Genomic DNA, 19,768 nt, shown 5'->3' with positions numbered 1-19,768 from the left:
CCTGACAGGGCACAGACGCAAGTCCTTCGAGTTGTCCGAACGAGGAATTGCTGGTATTGAGATCCCCTCAAACCTGGGATCCCACACGGTAGGATTCTGGGTCTTCGCAACGAAGGACGGCACGAACCTGAAGGTGAGCTCCCGCCAGCCCTTCGAGTGAGAGACCTCGTAGGACAGTCCATGTATCTCCCCTACTCGTTTCGCCGAAGCTAATGCCAATAGGAAAACCGTCTTGAGGGTGAGAACCTTGCCCACGATGTCCTTTAGGGGTTCGAAGGGAGGCTTTGATAACATCTTCAGGACCCTGCCCACGTCCCACTGTGGCACCCGAACGGCTTACGGGGGGACACGATTGTTCGAAGCTCTTAATGAGCATCGATAGATGTCTGGAGGATCCTAGGTCGATGCCCTTCAGGAGGAAGACTTGACCCAGAGCAGCCCGTACTCCCTTGATGGCCGGGATGGAAATGTTTGCCACTTCCCTGAGATAAACCAGGAAGTCCGCTATCTCCGGGATGGAGGCCCTCAGGGGCCTGATGTTCTTAGAGGCGCACCACTTAGTAAAGGTGGCCCACTTTGCTTGGTAGACTGCTGCCGATGATTGTCTCAGGTAGCCTGACATCCTCGCTGCCGTCCCCGACGAATAGCTTTCTTTCCTCAGGAGACGCTCGATAACCTCCACGCGTGAAGACGGAGGGACCGAGGGTTCTCGTGAAGCCTTTGGAAATGTGGTTTCCGAAGAAGGTCTGGCCTGTCTGGAAGGGGCCAAGGTGGAAGTCGTGCCAGTTCTTTTAGATCCACGAAACATTCTCTTTCCGGCCACCAGGGCGCTACCAAAGTCATCCACAGGTGGGGGGAAGGCGTAAATGTCGAGGTTGTCCCAGGGATGTTGGAAGGCGTCCTCGAACGCCGCTCTTGGATCTGGGACAGAACAAAACACGGGGAGCTGAGCGTTCAACCTCGTTGCGAAGAGCTCCATCACCGGCGACACCCATTTCAGAATGATGGTTTTGGCTACTCCTGGGTGCAGGGACCATTCGGAACCCACTACTTGTCTCATCCTGCTGAGGCCGTCAGCCAGGACATTCCTTTTTCCCCGAATGAACCTTGCTGAGATCCTGATCTGTTCTACTTCGGCCCATTCCAGCAGTTCCAACGTGAGGACGCACAACTCCTACGATCTTAGTCCTCCTTGTTTCTTTATGTACGCCACTACCGTGGCGTTGTCGCACATCAACGCCACAGTATTCCCCCGGAGTAGATGGACGAACTCCAGGCACACCCTTCGTACTGCCCGCATCTCTAACACGTTTATATGCTGGGCTTTTTCCTCGCTCGTCCAGGTCCCTCTTGCTGAACGTCCGAGCAGATGGGCACCCCACCCCTCCTTTGATGCGTCCGTGAACAGGAGCATCTCCGGAGGGTCGGCTGCGAAGGGCAGTCCCTTGAGGGAGTTCGACCTGCCGCACCACCACTCTAGGACTTCTTTCGTCTCCGGGAACACTGGGATCACCTTGTGGAGGGAGTCCCTCTGGTTCCAGTTCTCATTCAGATTCCACTGGACCTCTCTGAGCTTCAGCCTGCCCTGGGGGACCAGTTTCTCTAATGACACAAGGTGTCCTATCAGTCTCTGCCGGTCCTTCGCTCTCCTGGGCTGGTCCGACAGGAAGGGGTGGAGGACTCGGTCTAGGTTGTCTAATCTCTCCGCGGAGGGGAAGGCTCTCGCCAACCGGGAGTCCAGAACCATTCCGAGGTAGGTCATCCTAGTGGAGGGTATCAACTGGGACTTCTTCAGGTTGATGATGATACCCAGGACGTTGCAGAACTGCAGAAGCTTCGCGCCTTGTTCCCTCAGTACTTCCTCTGAGGCTGAAAGTAACAACCAGTCGTCTAGGTACCGAATCAGGTGAGTGCCCTGTTCGTGTGCCCAGGCTGAGACCGTTGTGAAGACCCTGGTGAAGACCTGAGGGGCTGTGGACAGCCTGAAGCAGAGGGTCCTGAACTGCAACGCCTGGGTACCCCATTTCACCCATAGGTACTTCCTGCTGGATAGATGAATTGGAATTTGGAAGTAGGCATCCTTGAGGTCTACTGACATCATGAAGTCCCCTTCCCTCAAGGACGCTAAGACCGACTTCGGAGTGTCCATCTTGAAGTCGGTCTTGCACACGAATTTGTTGAGGGCTGAGAGGTCTATGACCGGTCTCCATCCCCCTTGTTGCCTTCTCCACCAGGAACAGCCTGCTGTAGAACCCCGGACCAGGGTCCTTGACTGGTTCCATCGCTCCTTTTGCCAACATCGCTGAGACTTCTTCCTGTAGGGCTGTCTTTTTCAAGGGGTCCTTGGGGGCTAGCCACCCTGCCTGCTGATCTGGTATCAGAGTTGGGGTTCCGCTAGGAAGGGTAACCTGTACCCTTCCTTCAGGACTGCCACTGCCCACGGGTCTGCTCCGTGGTCTTTCCATGCTTGCCAAGAGCGTTTGAGGCATCCCCCACCTGAGGCTTTGGCAGGAGTAGGGGGCCTCCCTCCCTATCTTCTCCTAGAGGCTCGGCCTGAACGCCCTCTTCTGGACGCTGCGTACGAAGGCCTATAGGAGGATTGAGCTGAGGCTGCTCCCATACGGGAGGTCTGAGAGGACTGTGACCAGGCCGTAGTAAGGGTGTCTCTCCTGGTCTGGCTAGGAGTAGGCCGAGATGGCGGAGGAACATCGGAGGTCGACCTTCTGTGCGCGGGCCTCCTCACTGGGGGAGGTCTGAGATCGCCCTGGTCCTTGAGTTTTCTGACCCTTTCAATCGACTCCTCAGTTGCCTTCAGGGGGAAAATCAAGTCATCCCACAGGGTTAGGCTTCTCAGGGACCTCGCCTCTCTGTCGGGGAGCCGTCTGGTTATCTTGTTAAGGACCATGTCCCTCATCCATAGGACCCAGTTGGCGGCCTGTGCTAGTGACTGGTATGAGAGAAACTTCAGGGCCTTACCTCCCGAGCTAATCAGCTCCTTGAGTAAGGCCTGATTTTCAGGGACCGTGAGGTCGTACGATGCCTGAACGCCCACCAATCCAGCCAGGAGGAGACGTTCACCAGGTCCTTCACAATCTCCTCCATCATGGGGGCTTCCGCAGGGGAGAAACAGATTGGTGCTGACGAGGCTTTCTCTTCCGCAGCTCCTTGTCCCAAAACGGCGAGTGCAGGCTCCCGGGTACATGCGCCTGCACGGTGGCCTTTCAGAAGGTAGAACTTGCTCTGGGACTTCAGGCCCTGTAGTAGTTTGGAGGAACTCTGGTTCTTGGGAGCCTCGGCATGGTTGGCCACAGTCTTGTCCACGTGGGCTCTACCTAGCTTCACATTCCTGGCTAGTGGAAGGGCCAGAGAAGGTCTCTGCTGGACGGGGGCATCCACCAGTCTGTTGAGACTGGACCGCCAGAATTCCTCGGAGGAGGGCTCGGGTTCGTCTAGCCTGTGGTGTCTCCAGATGAGGCCTATCACTCTGCGATAGGCTGATACTTCCACTGCAGACCCCTCCCCCTCATCGTCTAGTCCCTCCGCAGGACGAACTGATGCATGCGACGGGGCACCTCCGTCGGAGGCTTCCGTATGGGGAGAAGCCAAGGCCTTGGTCCTCTCCATCTCCTGGGGTTCTGGTTGAAGAACGGGCATAGCCGTCGAGATGGAGGCCTCCATCCTCGGTCTATCCTTCCTCACGGAGGACCACGTGTCTGCGGGTCTACTCGACGAGGGGAGCCGTCCTTCACGATCCTGACGGCTCAGGGATGTCCTGCCAGACCAAAGGGGCGACTCTCTCCGCTGGGCGGATGGAGCCGGAACCTTAGCAGACTTATGCCTGTCTGCTGGGATCTGGAACGACGCCTCCCTCCGTCGGTCGAATCTGCTACTGGAAGAGTACCTCTCCGGAGAACGGGCTCTAGGGCGCCAACCTGAAGAGCCTGGGACCGCTGCTAACTCCAACAGTCTGATGCGAGGTATAACCACCCATTCCTCGTCTGGGGAGCCACTTCTCCTCCATTTCCTCCTGGGGGATCCGGAACGCCTTCTCCCGTGGCGAGACCTGGAGCAGAAGCGCGAACGGGAGCGCCTCCTGCGGGACTTCTCTCGATGCCTTCTGTGTTTTCTCCGGGCTTCGTCCTCCGAGGAGCAGGAAAAAGCCTCGACTGACGAACCCGACGACTTGTAGGCCCGTTTAGGTGGGGCCGACTCACGCGAAGACGCTCGACCGGCGGCAGGACCTATAGGAAGACGTCCGGAAACGTAGCAGATGGCGCTGGAGGGGAGCGCGGACGCTCTTCAGTGGGGGAGGGGAGCGTGGACGCTCTTCAGTGGGGGACGGGAACCGAAGCCCTCTTCCATTCTCAGAGGGGACCTGAAGGGTGTCTTCGGGGGTACCCACGCGAGGGGGTCCTCTGTCGGCGAGTGTTCCTTCTCCGTGGTACCTTCGGCTGCAGAAGTTCCTGAAAAACAACCCCAGGAGGCTGGAGAAGAATTAGGGACATTTTCCCCCCCCATGCCCTGTTTGCACCTGCACCAGGACTCCGTCCCCCACAAACACTCCCGACCCTCCCTCAGGCCCCACACTTGCCTGGAAAGATGCCACAACCCCACTATCTTGCAGCTCAGACTCCTGGGGAAGGGCCACAGGCCTCTTCCCCGCAACGGACTTACCTCGTCCCCTACTCTGGGTAGGGGAGGGTGGCAGGGAAGCTCGGCCCGACGACACGCCCGGCGAAGCAAGAGGATAAGCGATGCTCGACTTCCTAGGCAACTTCTTCGTCGCCTTCTTCTTTTTGGTGCCATAACGCACCCACTGCACCTTGTTCCAGGACACGCACTCCGGACACATGGCGGTAGGGGAACACACACTGCCCCTACACGACGAACAAAAGGAGTGCGGGTCTATTTCCGGTTTCGATAGAAACGCTCCACACGATTTACCGGCCATAGGCCCAGGACAATGGCAGGGATGCTCCATAACGCAGTAGGAAGCACTACGAGACACAAGAACGCACAGGGAAAGCAAAGGGGAAAGCAAAGGGAAAAGCATAAAGGAACCACGTGAGATACAGTGGTTGGTGACACAAAGAGTCACACTGGGATTAAGGAGAGCGGTGAGATGATATCGCGACGCGACCAGAGAACTTACCGGAGGTCGAGACCTGAGCAAGCATGCTCTCTGACCCAGGGTTAGCCTCAAGGCGTGTATCACTCCGCCTGAGGTTACCCCTCATAGAAAATGGGTATAGGGTAGACTACACAAAACTCTGGTCGGTTGGGAGGAGATCCCAGATACTCCTAAGAAAGTAGTTCGAGGTAAGTACTCCGTGTTGGAACAAATTAGTGATTTATCCCTACTCAAATACAAACTATTGTCCTTTAATATGAAATTCCTTAGGAGGAATGAAGTCTCTATTTCCAAACCGACTGGTTTGCTTTACATTGAAATGCGAGGCCCCTTGTACCTGTACAAGAGCAAAAGTGAGGACTCCTATCAACCTCCAAATGACCTGGCCATGACTCTGCGGCAGGTAGTGGAATAGGTTCCTAGCTGGTGAATGGAAGATAGTCATGGGAAAGGATACAGAAATGTATGCTCAGTCACTTACAATAAATGGTTTTCATACAGTTTTCCTATCCTTCCCTTTGTCTAGAAGGATGGGAAAGATATGTCTATGTCTAAACAAATCTTGTCTGTTTAGCAAACTTGTTCGAATATGCAGCTTATCTGCATCTAGTGTCCGATCCAGAGCACAATACTACACCTATTGTACCCAAAGGGAGGAGAAGAAAGAGGAGGAAAAATGCCAGCAAATCTTTCTCCTAAGTAGTGACCGCTATCTTGGATGACATGTTTCTTATCCTGTGAAGATGCTAGATTTTGCTACAAAATCTGTTGTGCAACTACCACAGAACCTAGGGTGAGGATATCCAGGGACATGTGGCTATATTCCCATAGGTAGTGAGCAGAGAAGGTTGCCTGTCATTACCAGACTCCTACCTGCAAGACCTTCAAGGTTCCTCCTGAGAACTAAGGTAGGTATGATATCTGACTTCATGTGCTTGAATCCCGGATGGTCCTTCTGTCTCATTGCTTGCAGGATAAGCATGCCTGATTGTCCCACAAGTGCAATAGGAAACTATTCTTGGATCATTTCCCTTTATACTTTCCAGTGCAGAGAAAGAATCTGGTGCTTTGCTTAAAACTTGAGTCCTCAAGTTAGTGTCAGTGTCCTCACAGGACATAGGTTAGTAATCCTCCTCCCCACTTATCACTCGTTGAGAAGAGATGAGGAAGGAATCAAAGACGTGAACAGCTGGGTTCTGGGTGACCTTCCACCCTTCAGAAGGACTTGTGACACAGGAAATGCCATGACACTCGCTTCACTGAGGCCCACGTTTGTAGAAGCCAGTCTTGAGGGACAGATCCCAATCTGACGGCCCTCTAAGGCCTTGAGATATCCAAAGACTCTAAACACATTCCATTCTACTGTTTGAGTTCCAGAGTAGGGGAAGACTGCTCAAAGCTCTTTGAAAGCCTTGAATAATCCCATGAAGAAGAAAAGACTACACGTTAATCTGAAAACTTAGTTCATGGCTGAGTGATAACCTTTCCCCCTCGGAGGCTAAGGAGCTTCCTCAACAAAGGTAAATTAGGAAAATGGCTGATCCTAATGCCATTTTGTCTATCGTCCCAAGCCCATTATCATCAAATATCTGTTGAACAATCGACAAATTAGGTAAATGAGTGGAAGGCATGTTTGTCTAGATATTCCCAGGGGGTATTAAAAGACATCCTCAAACACTGCCGACAAGTCTGGGCCTGAAGAACAGAAAACAAAGTTTCTTGTTCAATTTAGTGGCAAGCAGACAAGTAAACAGCCTTTTTGCCATGCAATGATATAGAGATCACTTCTGACTCTACTGTATCGATGAGAATTCGATGTATCTGCTCGAACATTCATCTTGTGTTGTGAAACCCTTGCTGACATCTCTTCTACACCATTAAAGTGTACATCTGATTTGCTAACTGTCAAAGGGTGTGTTCAACGGTGCCCCTAGTTTCTTGACGTAATGCACGAACAATACTTGCTACTAACTACCGTAGTGCCCTATTAAATTTATGCTAGCAATGTTGCTTGCATATCCAGCAGGTTGATATATAGGTACATTTCTTAAGTGTATCATATCCCAGAGATGGGACCGATTCCTCAGGTGTGTGCCCCATCCCTCCTTGAATACATCATAGAACTGCAGCATTCCGAAGGTGAGGAGTTCCCGTGATGGGGTTTTTATTGCTCTGCCACTAGGCTACTCTTCTTCCACTGGAACCAGATGGTAAGAAGTCATAGTATGAAGTTTAAAGATGATGATGTAGAAGAGAAAGAGGAACTTGAATTTCACATTCTATGAGGTCATACAAGCCAATGATGCTGCTTCCATGAGGGAAGACACCACAGGGGTCTCTTTGAAGAGCCATCACTACCAGGTGATAAGCCCTAAGTAACGACGCTTCAGGCACAACTGGTGCAATCACTGGTGGAGACACCCTGAGGAATGAGCTTCACCAGTGAAGGAAGATCTCGTAATGTTGACAGATCTCTGTGCATGGGAAGATCTTGTGTCGTGGGCAGGTCTTAACGTGCATAAAAATTTCAGTACATGGAGGGATCTCTGCACATTGGGAGATCTTAGCATGTAGACTGGAGTGGTGTGACACAACAGGTGATAGATGCTGCGACCATAAAGTCACTGGACAGGTGCATGGTGTCCGATAATATGTTAAGACAGATCACTCGGTGACCGGAGCAGGTGGAAACGGACCTCGAGGTCACACTGAACAGGTGAGAGTGGACTGATGATAAGGGAAATCCTGAGATGTTCCTCGAACATGCTGAAGGGAGGGGAAAAGGGCAGCGTCCATTATGACAGACAATATGCATGCTGTCTCGAACGCATGGTTAAGTGAACACCTACTATCTGTACGGCGTACTGATATACATCTTGAAAATGAATATGTTCCTGGTAAGCACCTTCCACACATACACAGGGAGATTGATCAAAGTCAAACTAACTACGGCTAATCGATGTTCTTGAACGAAGATGCTATTTTCTTTGGGTCAGCAATAGTAGCGATTGCAGGTTTGGTCAAGCGTGCTGCATTTGATACAAGACCGAGAGCAGCCCATGCCAATACTTTTTCTTGCTGTGGGATAGTTTATTGGCACTCACTGACCTCAGACTGAGACTAAGCACAGTAGCAGTAGCTGCACATGCATATACTTCTTCCTGGTATGGGATACGCTTTGGCAAGTATTGCTTCTCTCTTTTTCCCCTAAAAGTGAGAAGAAAGAATGGTCAATCATCCAGGGAAGGGGAAAGAAAGGCGACCCTTTATCCAGACCAATAGTGAGTGTGCTTGGTCCATTTAAGACCAAACACTGGTACCAGGCACATGAGTAACTACTACATGCTAAGACACTTCCCAAGGATGAGTTGGTTCTCTGTATCGCACCATCCCTCCACCCACACATGGGGAGAGATCGGTCGGAGTACACATGTAAACAATTACCATGATGAAGATTTCTATTTATTGGTTTCACAGAAGTCAGTATAAAGTTTAAAGATGATGTAGAGGAGAAAGAAGAACTTGAATTTCTCATTCTATGAGCTCTTACAAGCCAATGATGATGCTTCCATGGGGGAAGACACCACACGGTCTCTTTGAAGAGCCATCATTACCAGGTGATAAGCCCTTAGCAACTCTCGGGGCTCAGGAAGATGCTTTAGGGAAGAAGGGTGGTATCTCTCACATTAACACTCAGGGCGCTCCAACGTAGGAATGCCCAAAGGTATGGCAACTTTCAAGTTCAGTGTCATCATTGTCATTGTCATAAGGCCACACTAGCAAAGAAATGAATTTTAACATGCCCAACTGGAAGAAGGACTTTGATGGAGAACAGTGTCTCTTATTTAGTTTAACCAGAGAACAACGGCATATCTTTCTCTTCTTCCTTTAATATCCCTCGAACCCAACAATCGGCCAGCAAATTCATTCAATATAAAAGAAAATGACAAACATTAAAACATCCAGAATTTGAGGAAGTACAGGGGCAAGCCTGTACTGTGCTGTAGCTGAAATTAAAGTGAGCACCAAGTTGCCTGTCGGATAGGCGGGGGCTATCCTCCACCCGCCAACAACTACCACCACCTTGTTAAAAGTTTTAAGAGCCATTTCCAAGTTTGCTGAAATCATACTCCTATTAAAGAATGATAGTTTGCATTTGTGTAGGAACAAATGTTTACCTTTCACAAAATTTTGACATGTAATAAGGCATGACAAAATATGGTAAATTAAAGATGATAATTTATTGAATTTGGGTCATATGGGCCAGCACTGGAGCTGAGAAAGCTATTCAGTGATGAGCACAACTTGGAGAGAGCCCTGCAGTTGCTCATGAAGTACAACTTTAGAGATTGGTGTGCAAGGTGACACGATGTAAGAATGGAGGTATAGTTAATAGCATAAAATGTGTGCAACTTGGGATGCTGCATAGATCCTTTGGTAATGACCACAATGCACTGCATGAAGAGTGCACCAATTATACAATAGCCTATAAGCAAAGGAAGTTATAAAGAATTCAAGTCTGGAATGCAAAAAAAAGTTATTTGCTATTCACATGAACAATGTTTATGGATTAAGAATTATATCACGCAAAGAAAAAAATTGACGTGCTGCTTATATACAGAAATTTATTTGACGAAAATTAAAATACAGTACCTCTTTCGATGGAACGCATAGAGGTGTTCCTGTTCTTAAAACTCCAGCCTCAATATTAACTCCTAATACAATAGGGTCACGTTTGTTAAATATAGCCTGAAAAAAAAGTAAATAGTATGAGTGTAATAATACATACATACATATACCAAGGCCCTTCCCCCAATTTTGGGGGGTAGCCGACATCAACAAAGAAACAAAAACAAAAAGGGGACCTCTACTCTCTACGTTCCTCCCAGCCTAACAAGGGACTCAACCGAGTTCAGCTGGTACTGCTAGGGTGTCACAGCCCACCCTCCCACATTATCCACCACAGATGAAGCTTCATAATGCTGAGTCCCCTACTGCTGCTACCTCCGCGGTCATCTAAGGCATTGGAGGCAGCAGCAGGGCCTACTGAAACTGCGTCACAATCGCTCTCCATTCATTCCTATTTCTAGCACGCTCTCTTGCCTCGCTCACATCTATCCTCCTATCACCCAGAGCTTCCTTCACTCCATCCATCCACCCAAACCTTGACCTTCCTCTCGTACTTCTCCCATCAACTCTTGCATTCATCACCTTTTTTAGCAGACAGCCATTTTCCATTCTCTCAACATGGCCAAACCACCTCAACACATTCATATCCACTCTAGCTGCTAACTCATTTCTTACACCCATTCTCACCTTCATCACTTCGTTCCTAACCCTATCTACTCGAGATACACCAGCCATACTCCTCAGACACTTCATCTCAAACACATTCAATCTCTATCTCTCCATCACTTTCATTCCCCACAACTCCGATCCATACATCACAGTTGGTACAATCACTTTCTCATATAGAACTCTCTTTACATTCATGCCCAACCCTCTATTTTTTACTACTCCCTTAACTGCCCCCAACACTTTGCAACCTTCATTCACTCTCTGACGTACATCTGCTTCCACTCCACCATTTGCTGCAACAACAGACCCCAAGTACTTAAACTGATCCACCTCCTCAAGTAACTCTCCATTCAACATGACATTCAACCTTGCACCATGTATATATACACACTACCAAAAATTAATTGATGGAGTTTGTCTTTTATATTAGTAAGCAAAACAAATTCTTTCATTTTTAATTATGTCCCTATACTAAACACCACATTCTAATTGTTTTGTCTGCTTTTCCAAATTTGTAGGCATTACTGATTAACAACTTGTAGTATTTTAAAATCTTTAAATATTTCAATATTACTGAATATTACTTGCTTTGGTCATTTAATTTTTTATTTATATGACCATCTAATGATCTTTTTCTTTGCATATTACTTCTTTATAAAATTCAGTATTTATCATGATAAGGTATGGAAAAATTTTCCAAAGTTAACTAGACATTAAAATAAAAGGAAGAAATAGCTACTAAAGACCATAATTCTCAGGAAAACAATAAAGAACAGCCAGAATGCAACTGTTATTACAGTAAGAAAAGAACACCTAAGTATTAAATAGCCCAATACAACAAGTACAGTTACATGATATAAAATCTAATATATGAGAAGCAACCAGATTGGATGGGTAAGGTATAAAAAAAAATATGAAACTAGTTATGTAAGGTTTAAAAAAATGAAATTGGATGTGCAAGGTATAAAAAAATATAACTGGATGTGCAAGTTATAAAAAGATAACAAAAGTATAAAAAAAAGAAAATGAAAAACGACAAAGAAGGGACATTAAAGCTGAAAGGAAGGATAATGAACATGTGCAACTAGAACACCTAAAAAATGGAGTAAGCATTAGATTTCGGGTGCATGAAAGGCAACTAGCATCTTACGAACATGTAAGATAGAGCAATAATAGATACTATCAATGGATAAATCAGTATGTACTTACTACTATCAAGGAATTATATACTACATGCATTCCTAATTACAAATCTTACCCAATATTAACGGGGAGCAAATCACTTAGCAAGATAAAATCTTAAGTAGTTATACACATCATATCAATATTAAAAGGAAAATAACCATCCAATTTTTTTTTACAATAAATACAATAAACTAGAGTACTTACAGTTGGTATAATTTTTAATCGACTGGGGAATACTGCAATACTTCGGAATTCATCTTGCTTTTTCTTCTTGTATTCTTTAAGATACTCGACATATCTGTCTCCAAGATGATATATAGTCTCTTCTGAGAATATTTTTACTCCTTCCTGTAAAGTTAGAACTATAAATCACAAATTTTATGTAAAGTGAGCAGATCTATTAAAATATATATTAAAATAAGAACATTTTTATAAGCAGGGAAGCCCACCCACCTGCCAGTCTGCTAGACTCTCACTTTTGACCTTAGGCCTAAGACTTGCAGGGTGATTGGGGCAGGATGTGTAACTTGAAGGACTCAGGTTTGTATCGCTACAAAAATCACAAAATACTTTGGAAATTTATTACTACATGAATACAAACCCTCGTCTTTTAATAGGAGACGCATCCTTCGGAAGTCCCTGTGAACAAGAATCTAGCTAGTTTAACTTTTCCAGGAAATGCCAGAGCACCTGGTCCTGCATAGGAGTAAAGTTGATGAATGACTCCTGCCAACCTCATAACAATATGAGCATATATATGACACAGGCATTACACTGGACCCATACCAAAAGTAAATTATGATGGGTCATGGGTACAGAATGTTTGTCTGAATGTACACACATCAAGGAATAGGGATTAAATACATTTTATCTATCCTCCCCCAAGTCTTGGAGAATGGTGGACAGATATTTCTCAAAAGAATCTTGTCTAAAAAGAAAGGTTGTTCAGTTATGAAGCTCCCCTACATCTACCATTTAGTCCAGTTCATAGCAGCCATGGAGAAGAAATAATTGTAAAAGGCTAGTTCTTCTACCTTTCATTCTAGGTTTATGACAAAACAGCTATCTAAAGCAGGGTTTACAAGATCGAACAGTGGTTGTCAAACCTGTTTGTCAAACGGTTTGAAGAGATGGGGTCACCCACAAATGCATACGTTTTGTGGATATTGAAGCCCCGCCCACAAAAGTCAGGCGAGAACAGACATTCTTCCAACCGTTCGATAACCAAATACCCCGTTCACACGATCGAACATAACTTCAAACTCGTCTATCGAACCGTGTTTAACAAAACAATCAACTGTTTAAACCCGCCTTTAAACAATATACATCCTATCACGAGAGAATTAGACTAGCTATATAAACTGATGAGCGCTCACTGCGGGAACATGGGTGAAAGTTCCCAAGGACCTGTTGGTATACTTCTGCAGGTAGTGAGAGGTAAAGGAAATCTGCATTATTATTAGTAGTAGTATTTTTATTATTATTATCATTATTATTAGTTGCTAAGCTACAACCCTAATTGAAGAAACAGGATGCTGTAAGCCCAAGGGCTACAACAGGGAAAATAGCTCAGAAAGGAAAGGAAATAAGGAAAAACTATGAGAAGTTTCAGAACAATAACAACATTAAAATAAATCTTTCACATGTAAACTATAAAAACTTGAAAATAATAAGAGGATATAAACTTCAAAATAACAAGAGGAAGAGAAACAAGATTGAATAGTGTGCCCGAGTGTACCCCCAAGACAGTGGAAGACCATGGTACAGAGGCTATGGTACTACCCAAGACTAGAGAACAATGGTTTGATTTTGGAGTGTCCTTCTCCTAGAAGAGCTGCTTACCACAGCTAAAGAGTCTTCTACCCTTACCGAGAGGAAAGTAGCCACTGAACAATTACAGTGAAGTAGTTAACCTCTAAGAGAATAAGAATTGCTTGATAATTTCAGTGTTGTCAAGTGTATGAGGAAAGAGAAGAATGAGTAAAGAATATGCCAGACAAAGATGAAACGAGCTGTAACCAGAGAAAGGGATCCAATGTAGTACTGTCTAGCCAGTCAAAGGACTAAATAACTCCCTTGCGGTAGTATCTCAACGGGTGGCTGGTGCTTTGGCCAACCTACTACCTAGCCGACTGTCTTAATTCTTAGCCACTGACACGTTCCTGCGAGCTAAGGAGGACCCAATATCCCTAAATAAGGGAGTCCCTCTCAGAGTTTAGCCTCCAACCCCTTCACTGGTTGAGGTATACAGTAGGCACATGTAATGGAGTCACAAAACCAGAAAGAAACTGTTGCTGGATATCTTTCTCTTTATCCTTCCCGTGCTAACAAGTCTTGGGAACACAGACCTGAAGCACCGAGTCTTCTTAAAATAGCAACAAGGAGCCCCTGTCTGACAGTGAAGCCAGTCGTTCTGATGCCCTTTGGATGCCTCCTGAGAAGAGATGGAGAATTGACTCTGGTATTGTGGGCATCATGGTCTCAGTCACAAACTCGAGAACACGCCAAGATTTTCTTTCATCCTTTTGAATTAGTTACTGTACATACAAAATGTGAATCACTTCCCAACTCACTTCCTTAAAGCTACAATAACCAAAAAACCTTCAGTCAGATTTTTTCCTGATGCTCATCTCAAAGGCTTGTATGGGACATGCATAAGACTTAATAACACTGGTCACATATCACTCCAAGGACTGAGGTCCTGGAGTGGGAATGACTACTTGAAGCTCCCTATGGACAGAGATATCCTCAACTTGACGAAAAGGTCTTTCTTCAAAGGACTTTGCTCAAAGCTGAGCAGTAGCCTCTTCCATCCACAACCGAGAAGTTCTTCTCTTGACAAAGACAAAGAGTAATCTCAAAAACTACGCTAGAATAGCTCAGATTAGAGAAGTACCCCGTCAATGACAGCAATTGTAGAAAAAAGTCCACTTCCTTGGAAGAAAGCTGCAGGGGCCCCATCATAGGTTCCCCAGACATCTTTTAAGTCTCTTGCAAAAAGCCTTTCGCTCATAGAAAATGCTATAGTCTCTAACCGTGGAGTGCAAACAAGTTTCAGGAATGGAGGTATCTCTCAAGGTGTGGCAGACGAGAATTTTTTTTCCAAGGGGAAACTCAACTAAAAAGGCTAACATATCAGAATCCCAGGGGCCTCCTGACACCAGGCGTGATCAGCACTCCGTTGATCCTCCGTAAATCAAGAGAATCTGGGGCAATATGCACAGGAGTACATGTGATCCCAGGATGTTGGAAAGTGACCTCAAACCCTTCTCATCATTCTAAAACTTGGGATATTCCAGTTTAGCAATGTAGCAAACATATCAATCACCTCTGATCCCCCGAGAGTCTGAAGCCTTTCCGTTACACAAGGAGAGGACCACTCTGAACTTACAACCTGCAGTGTGTGTCAGCTAGAACATTCCTCTTGTTAGGAAAGAACATTGCTGACAGCTCTATAGCATTATTCAAGGACTGTATAAGACAGTCCCTCCTTGTTTGTTGACAAAAGTTACGACTGTAGTGTTGTTAAGCATCAAACTTTGTTGAAAAGCTTGCAGTGCTAGGAATATTTCATGCATTTGCAACAGGATATGTAGGCAATTTTCTTCTGGGAACCCTACCCCCAAAGCGCTTGATTCCTCAAATGCGCGTCCCACCCCTGCTTGTATGCAGATTCAAACAGAAACATCCAAGATGGGGAGTTGCGTGTACCTTCCGTGGTGGGATTTTAATCATTCAGCCTCCATGGAAGTTTTTCCTATAACTCTTGCTCCACGGAAAAGAAAATATCCAAGACCTTACAATTGCGTCTAGACAGTATGATATTCTTTTGTGCTCAGAAACTTTGGTTTCTAATATGAGGCACTAATCTGAGCTCCTTATAACTGGTTTTAAGAAGCCAATAATGTTGAAACGTGATGCCATCCCTAGGGCCAGGGAATGGCAGTGTATATAAGGACCGAGTACCCTGCTTCTCATAAGTCCTGCTATCAATGTGGATGTCATGAGATTCAGGTAATAAAAGTTTGTGGCAGGAATAACAACTTTTAATTGTGTTCGATCTACCGGAATCCAGACATGGATGATTCTATCTTCGATTGTCTTCTTACCATTATGGCTAAGATACAAGAAGATGATAGAAAGGCTTCTTTTGTCTTTGTTGGTGATTTTAATGCTCACCATAGGGAGTGGTTATGTTCTATCTCTCCTACCGATCGCCATGGCTTAAGAGCTATAGACTTTGCCTCTGAATCAGGCTGTGAGCAAATCATAAATGAAGCTACTCACAGGTCTGGTAATTGCTTGGACCTCGTATACACTGACTCCCCTGGCGTTATAACTAGTAAGGTTGGTTCTCCAGTCGGGTCATCTGATCATGCCTTGATTTCATTAGTAGTGAAGATTGAGCAGCCTGTCACTGATATATCATACTCTTGTAAAATTTATATGAAATCCCAAGCAGACTGAAATGGGATTTTGCATGATCTTTTGTTCTTGAATTGGTCACAATTATATAGTAGTGTAGATCCTGTTGTCCCTTTGAATGAGAATCTAGTCAACATAATTGATAGGTGTATCCCTTCTCAGGTGCTAAGGTACAGAGTGAAGGACAAACCGTGGTTCAATGATGATTGTAGACGTGCTTATTTGGAGAAGCAGGAGGCCTATCACCTTTGGAAGGGTAACAGATCAGATTTGACCTGGAACAACTATACTCAGCTTCGAGCTTTTGCTCAGAGAGTTTATGCCTCAACTGAAAAGGAATACAATTTAACCATAAAAGAAACCCTTTCTGGTACAATTCAGGAAAATAAATGGTGGTCTACCCTTAAATCTGCACTCTTTGGTGTAGATGCAACAGTTCCTCCTTTACTTAAACCAGATGGCTCAGTCACTCACTGTCCAAAGGAAAAGGCAAACCTTTTGGCTGATGTTTTTGACAGTAAACAGAGTAATGAAAAACTTGAACTTCCTCATTCCTGTTTTCCTGAGGCTAAACTAACTAGTTTAGCTTTTCAATCTCGTGAGATTAAAGCTCTATTGATGGACCTTGATGCTTATGGAGGTGTAGATCCAAATAGTATTTTTCCTTTGTTTTTTATGAAGACAGCAGATTTCTTAGCTCCAAAGTTACCTGTTATTTTACGCAAGTTAGCAAGAAGAGGAGTTTTTAGCACTTGTTGGAGAACTGGTAATGTTACTCCTCTATGTAAATGTGTTTGTGGTAGCTCAAGCCCCACTGATTACCGCCCAATTTCCATAACTCCCATATTTTCTAAAGTTTTTGAACGTTTTCTGGCAAAACGTCTCAATAGGTTTGCTGAAGGTAATCACCTACTCCCTAGTTTGCAATTTGGTTTTCGTAAAGGCCTTGGAGCATGTGATGCCCTTCTTACAATCTCCAATGCTGTACAGAAATCCCTTGATTGTGGTCAAGAAGTTCGTATGATTGGCTTTGATTTTAGTACTGCCTTTGACCGTGTTAATCATGAGGCCCTTGTTTTCAAACTGAAACAGTTGGGAGTGGGTGGGTCGTTTCTTAGCATTATTATTGATTTTTTAAGTAATAGATCTCAATGCGTTGTTGTTGATGGGCACCATAGTGAGTATAGGAATGTGATATCCGGTGTTCCACAGGGTAGTGTTCTTGGCCCATTACTTTTCATACTATATACACATGACATGTGGTTTGGCCTAGAAAACAAGCTTGTTGCATATGCAGATGATGCTACTCTCTTTACATCAATTCCATCCCCTGAATGTAGTTCTGGGGTTGGTGAATCCCATAATAGAGATTTAGCTAAAATTAGTGCATGGTGCAAATTATGGGGTATGAAGTTGAATCCTAACAAAACTCAAAGTATGATTGCAAGTAGGTCAAGGACGTGGCTCCTCAACATCCGGATCTCAGTATTGATAATGTTTCTTTAAATATGCATGACTCTTTTAAAATTTTAGGTGTGATTCTCGACAGTAAATTTACTTTTGAGAAACACATTAAGTCTGTGTCTTCTTCAATTGCAAAAAAAATTGGCTTATTGAGAAAGTCTTACAAGATTTTCAGTGATCAATCTATTCTGAAGAAGTGTTTTAATTCTTTCATTCTACCTTGCTTTGAGTATTGTTCTCCTGTCTGGTGTTCAGCTGCTGATTCTCATCTTAATTTGTTGGACAGAAACTTACGGTCTATTAAATTTCTTATTCCTGATCTAGATATTAATCTTTGTTCAAAGGAAGCGATTAAGTTCCAGACATAGGCATCTTTAATGAGGTCTTTGATCCTTGAGAGGTTCCAAAATGTCAATCAATGACCATTGAAGCCCCTTTCATAGGAACCACAGTTATAAGCAAGATTAACAACAACCATCACTCATTCATGGGATTCTCTGCCTCCAACCAACCAGAATCAGGTGCTCTCGGGAGTTTGGAAACAGGTCTAAGCAATTCCTTCAAGAGACATTTTTTTTTTTTCCCAGGGATGACTACAAAGTCATATGGCCAACAAAATGCACAAGCGTGATGAGATAAATTAATTCATTAATCAGGTTTACCCAGACACAACAGTTTATCCATTTATCTAAAAAAAAAATGCAAAAAGATTAAGTTTGAAGCAGTAAGAGTATGAGTGTACCACTTGTAGTCAAAGTCAAAATAGGGTGTCTAGCTTGACTGACAGGTGGGTCAGGCTTCGCAGCCACCTACCAACTGTTAAATTTTAACAGCCAATCCTGCTTCACTGACATCATACTCCTATTAAAGGTCAATCATTTGTATTTGTGTAGGAATAAACTACTATAATAATCAAAGTACAATACAGAAGAGTAATAGGATTTGAAAGAATTTTATATAAACTAATTATGACAACAATTTCAATGTTACAACAAGATTCCAATTTTAAGAATTACAATACCTTATCTGCTAAGTCTTGCGCATCTTTTTCAACCTTCACATCAAAAGCAAGAATTACAGCATACATAGGATCATGCTCCAGCATGGCAGCTGCACGCATGACATCACGTTTTACTACTGGACCTACGCGGATACCTGAATAAGGCACTTGGTTTGTTTTGAAAAATTCAAGTAGTGCTTCCAAAGCCCCTAAAGTTGATGCTTGAACATAAACTCCTCGTTCTTTTACCTAGAAATGAAAAGAAAATTCATAACCTTCTCTAGCATAAACATGTTCATTAGCTACAAATAATGTCATAAGAATATAAATTCAACATAAGCAACTGGAAATCATTTGCAACTACTGTATACTGTACATTAAATATATCAAAATCTGAGTATAATTGCATAAAATAAATCTATGAAAAACTTTAACCTAAAAAAAATGTCACTAGGATAACTGATGTGTCACCATTTTACAATTTATTTATATGTCATGTACAGTAAGTCAAAATAAGTTTAGGACAGGAATCATCATTACATTGAAAGAATATCAGATGACTTACTAAACATTTTAGCTCAGAAACATTGCCTTTACTTGAGTACCAAACCACTGAAAACACACAAAGATGAGCAATATAATAAAAAATCTTACTGTTCTGTAAGGAACATATTTAAAAAACAGCACATTTTTCCTAAAAAATCATAGAAGGCGGTTGCAAATGAAAAATAAAATGTGATTAAAATAAATGTACTTATTAAGTAATAATACAAAGATGAATAAATCTAGCTAACACTTACCTTCATGGAGCGCATTGCAGAATGGAATTCTCTGTCAACTTCCTCTTTGATAATATCTACCTCATCATCATGATACGCTACTTTAAGGCTAAGTCCGGGAATAGCTTTTTCTAAATCACGGGCTGCAATTTTGACACCTTGGGCTGCTGAGATTTCTTTAACTTCATCGTACTGCCCTTTGACACGAATCTCCTTAAGAGGTTTGGGAAGCAGTAAAGACCTGATAATTAGGATATCAAAACTTCATTAGTCGAGGAAATAAAAGGCGTAATTGGAAAAAGGCAATTTTATATGTAATGATATTGTGTTCTTTATCTTGACCATACATTCTTATGTAACTGCTATAATGCTTTAATCTAGCATGGCAACATCCCATAGAATCATTATCATCATCTCCTCCTACGCCTATTGACACAAAGGGCCTCGGTTAGATTTCGCCAGTCGTCTCTAACTTGAGCTTTTAAA

At 44.3% G+C, this 19,768-nt stretch overlaps 1 protein-coding gene across 3 annotated transcripts in view; it reads right to left on the bottom strand.

Annotated features, from left to right (window-relative positions):
- The window catches only part of eIF5B (eukaryotic translation initiation factor 5B), a 134,880-nt gene that overhangs the window by 10,479 nt on the left and 104,633 nt on the right, over nt 1–19,768 (bottom strand). For all 3 annotated transcript variants that reach the window (XM_068356708.1, XM_068356707.1, XM_068356709.1), the window contains 4 exons: nt 19,304–19,523; nt 18,525–18,752; nt 11,819–11,962; nt 9,785–9,880 (listed from right to left, as the gene is read on the bottom strand). In XM_068356708.1, the coding sequence (XP_068212809.1) occupies nt 9,785–9,880; nt 11,819–11,962; nt 18,525–18,752; nt 19,304–19,523 (688 nt within the window). The remainder of the gene's footprint in view (nt 1–9,784; nt 9,881–11,818; nt 11,963–18,524; nt 18,753–19,303; nt 19,524–19,768) is intronic.

This window comes from Palaemon carinicauda, chromosome 33 (assembly GCF_036898095.1).
Source record: "Palaemon carinicauda isolate YSFRI2023 chromosome 33, ASM3689809v2, whole genome shotgun sequence".
Classification (NCBI taxonomy): domain Eukaryota; kingdom Metazoa; phylum Arthropoda; class Malacostraca; order Decapoda; family Palaemonidae; genus Palaemon; species Palaemon carinicauda.
Note: the sequence above shows the minus strand (reverse complement) of the source record. Positions and strands in the feature narration are given on the sequence as shown.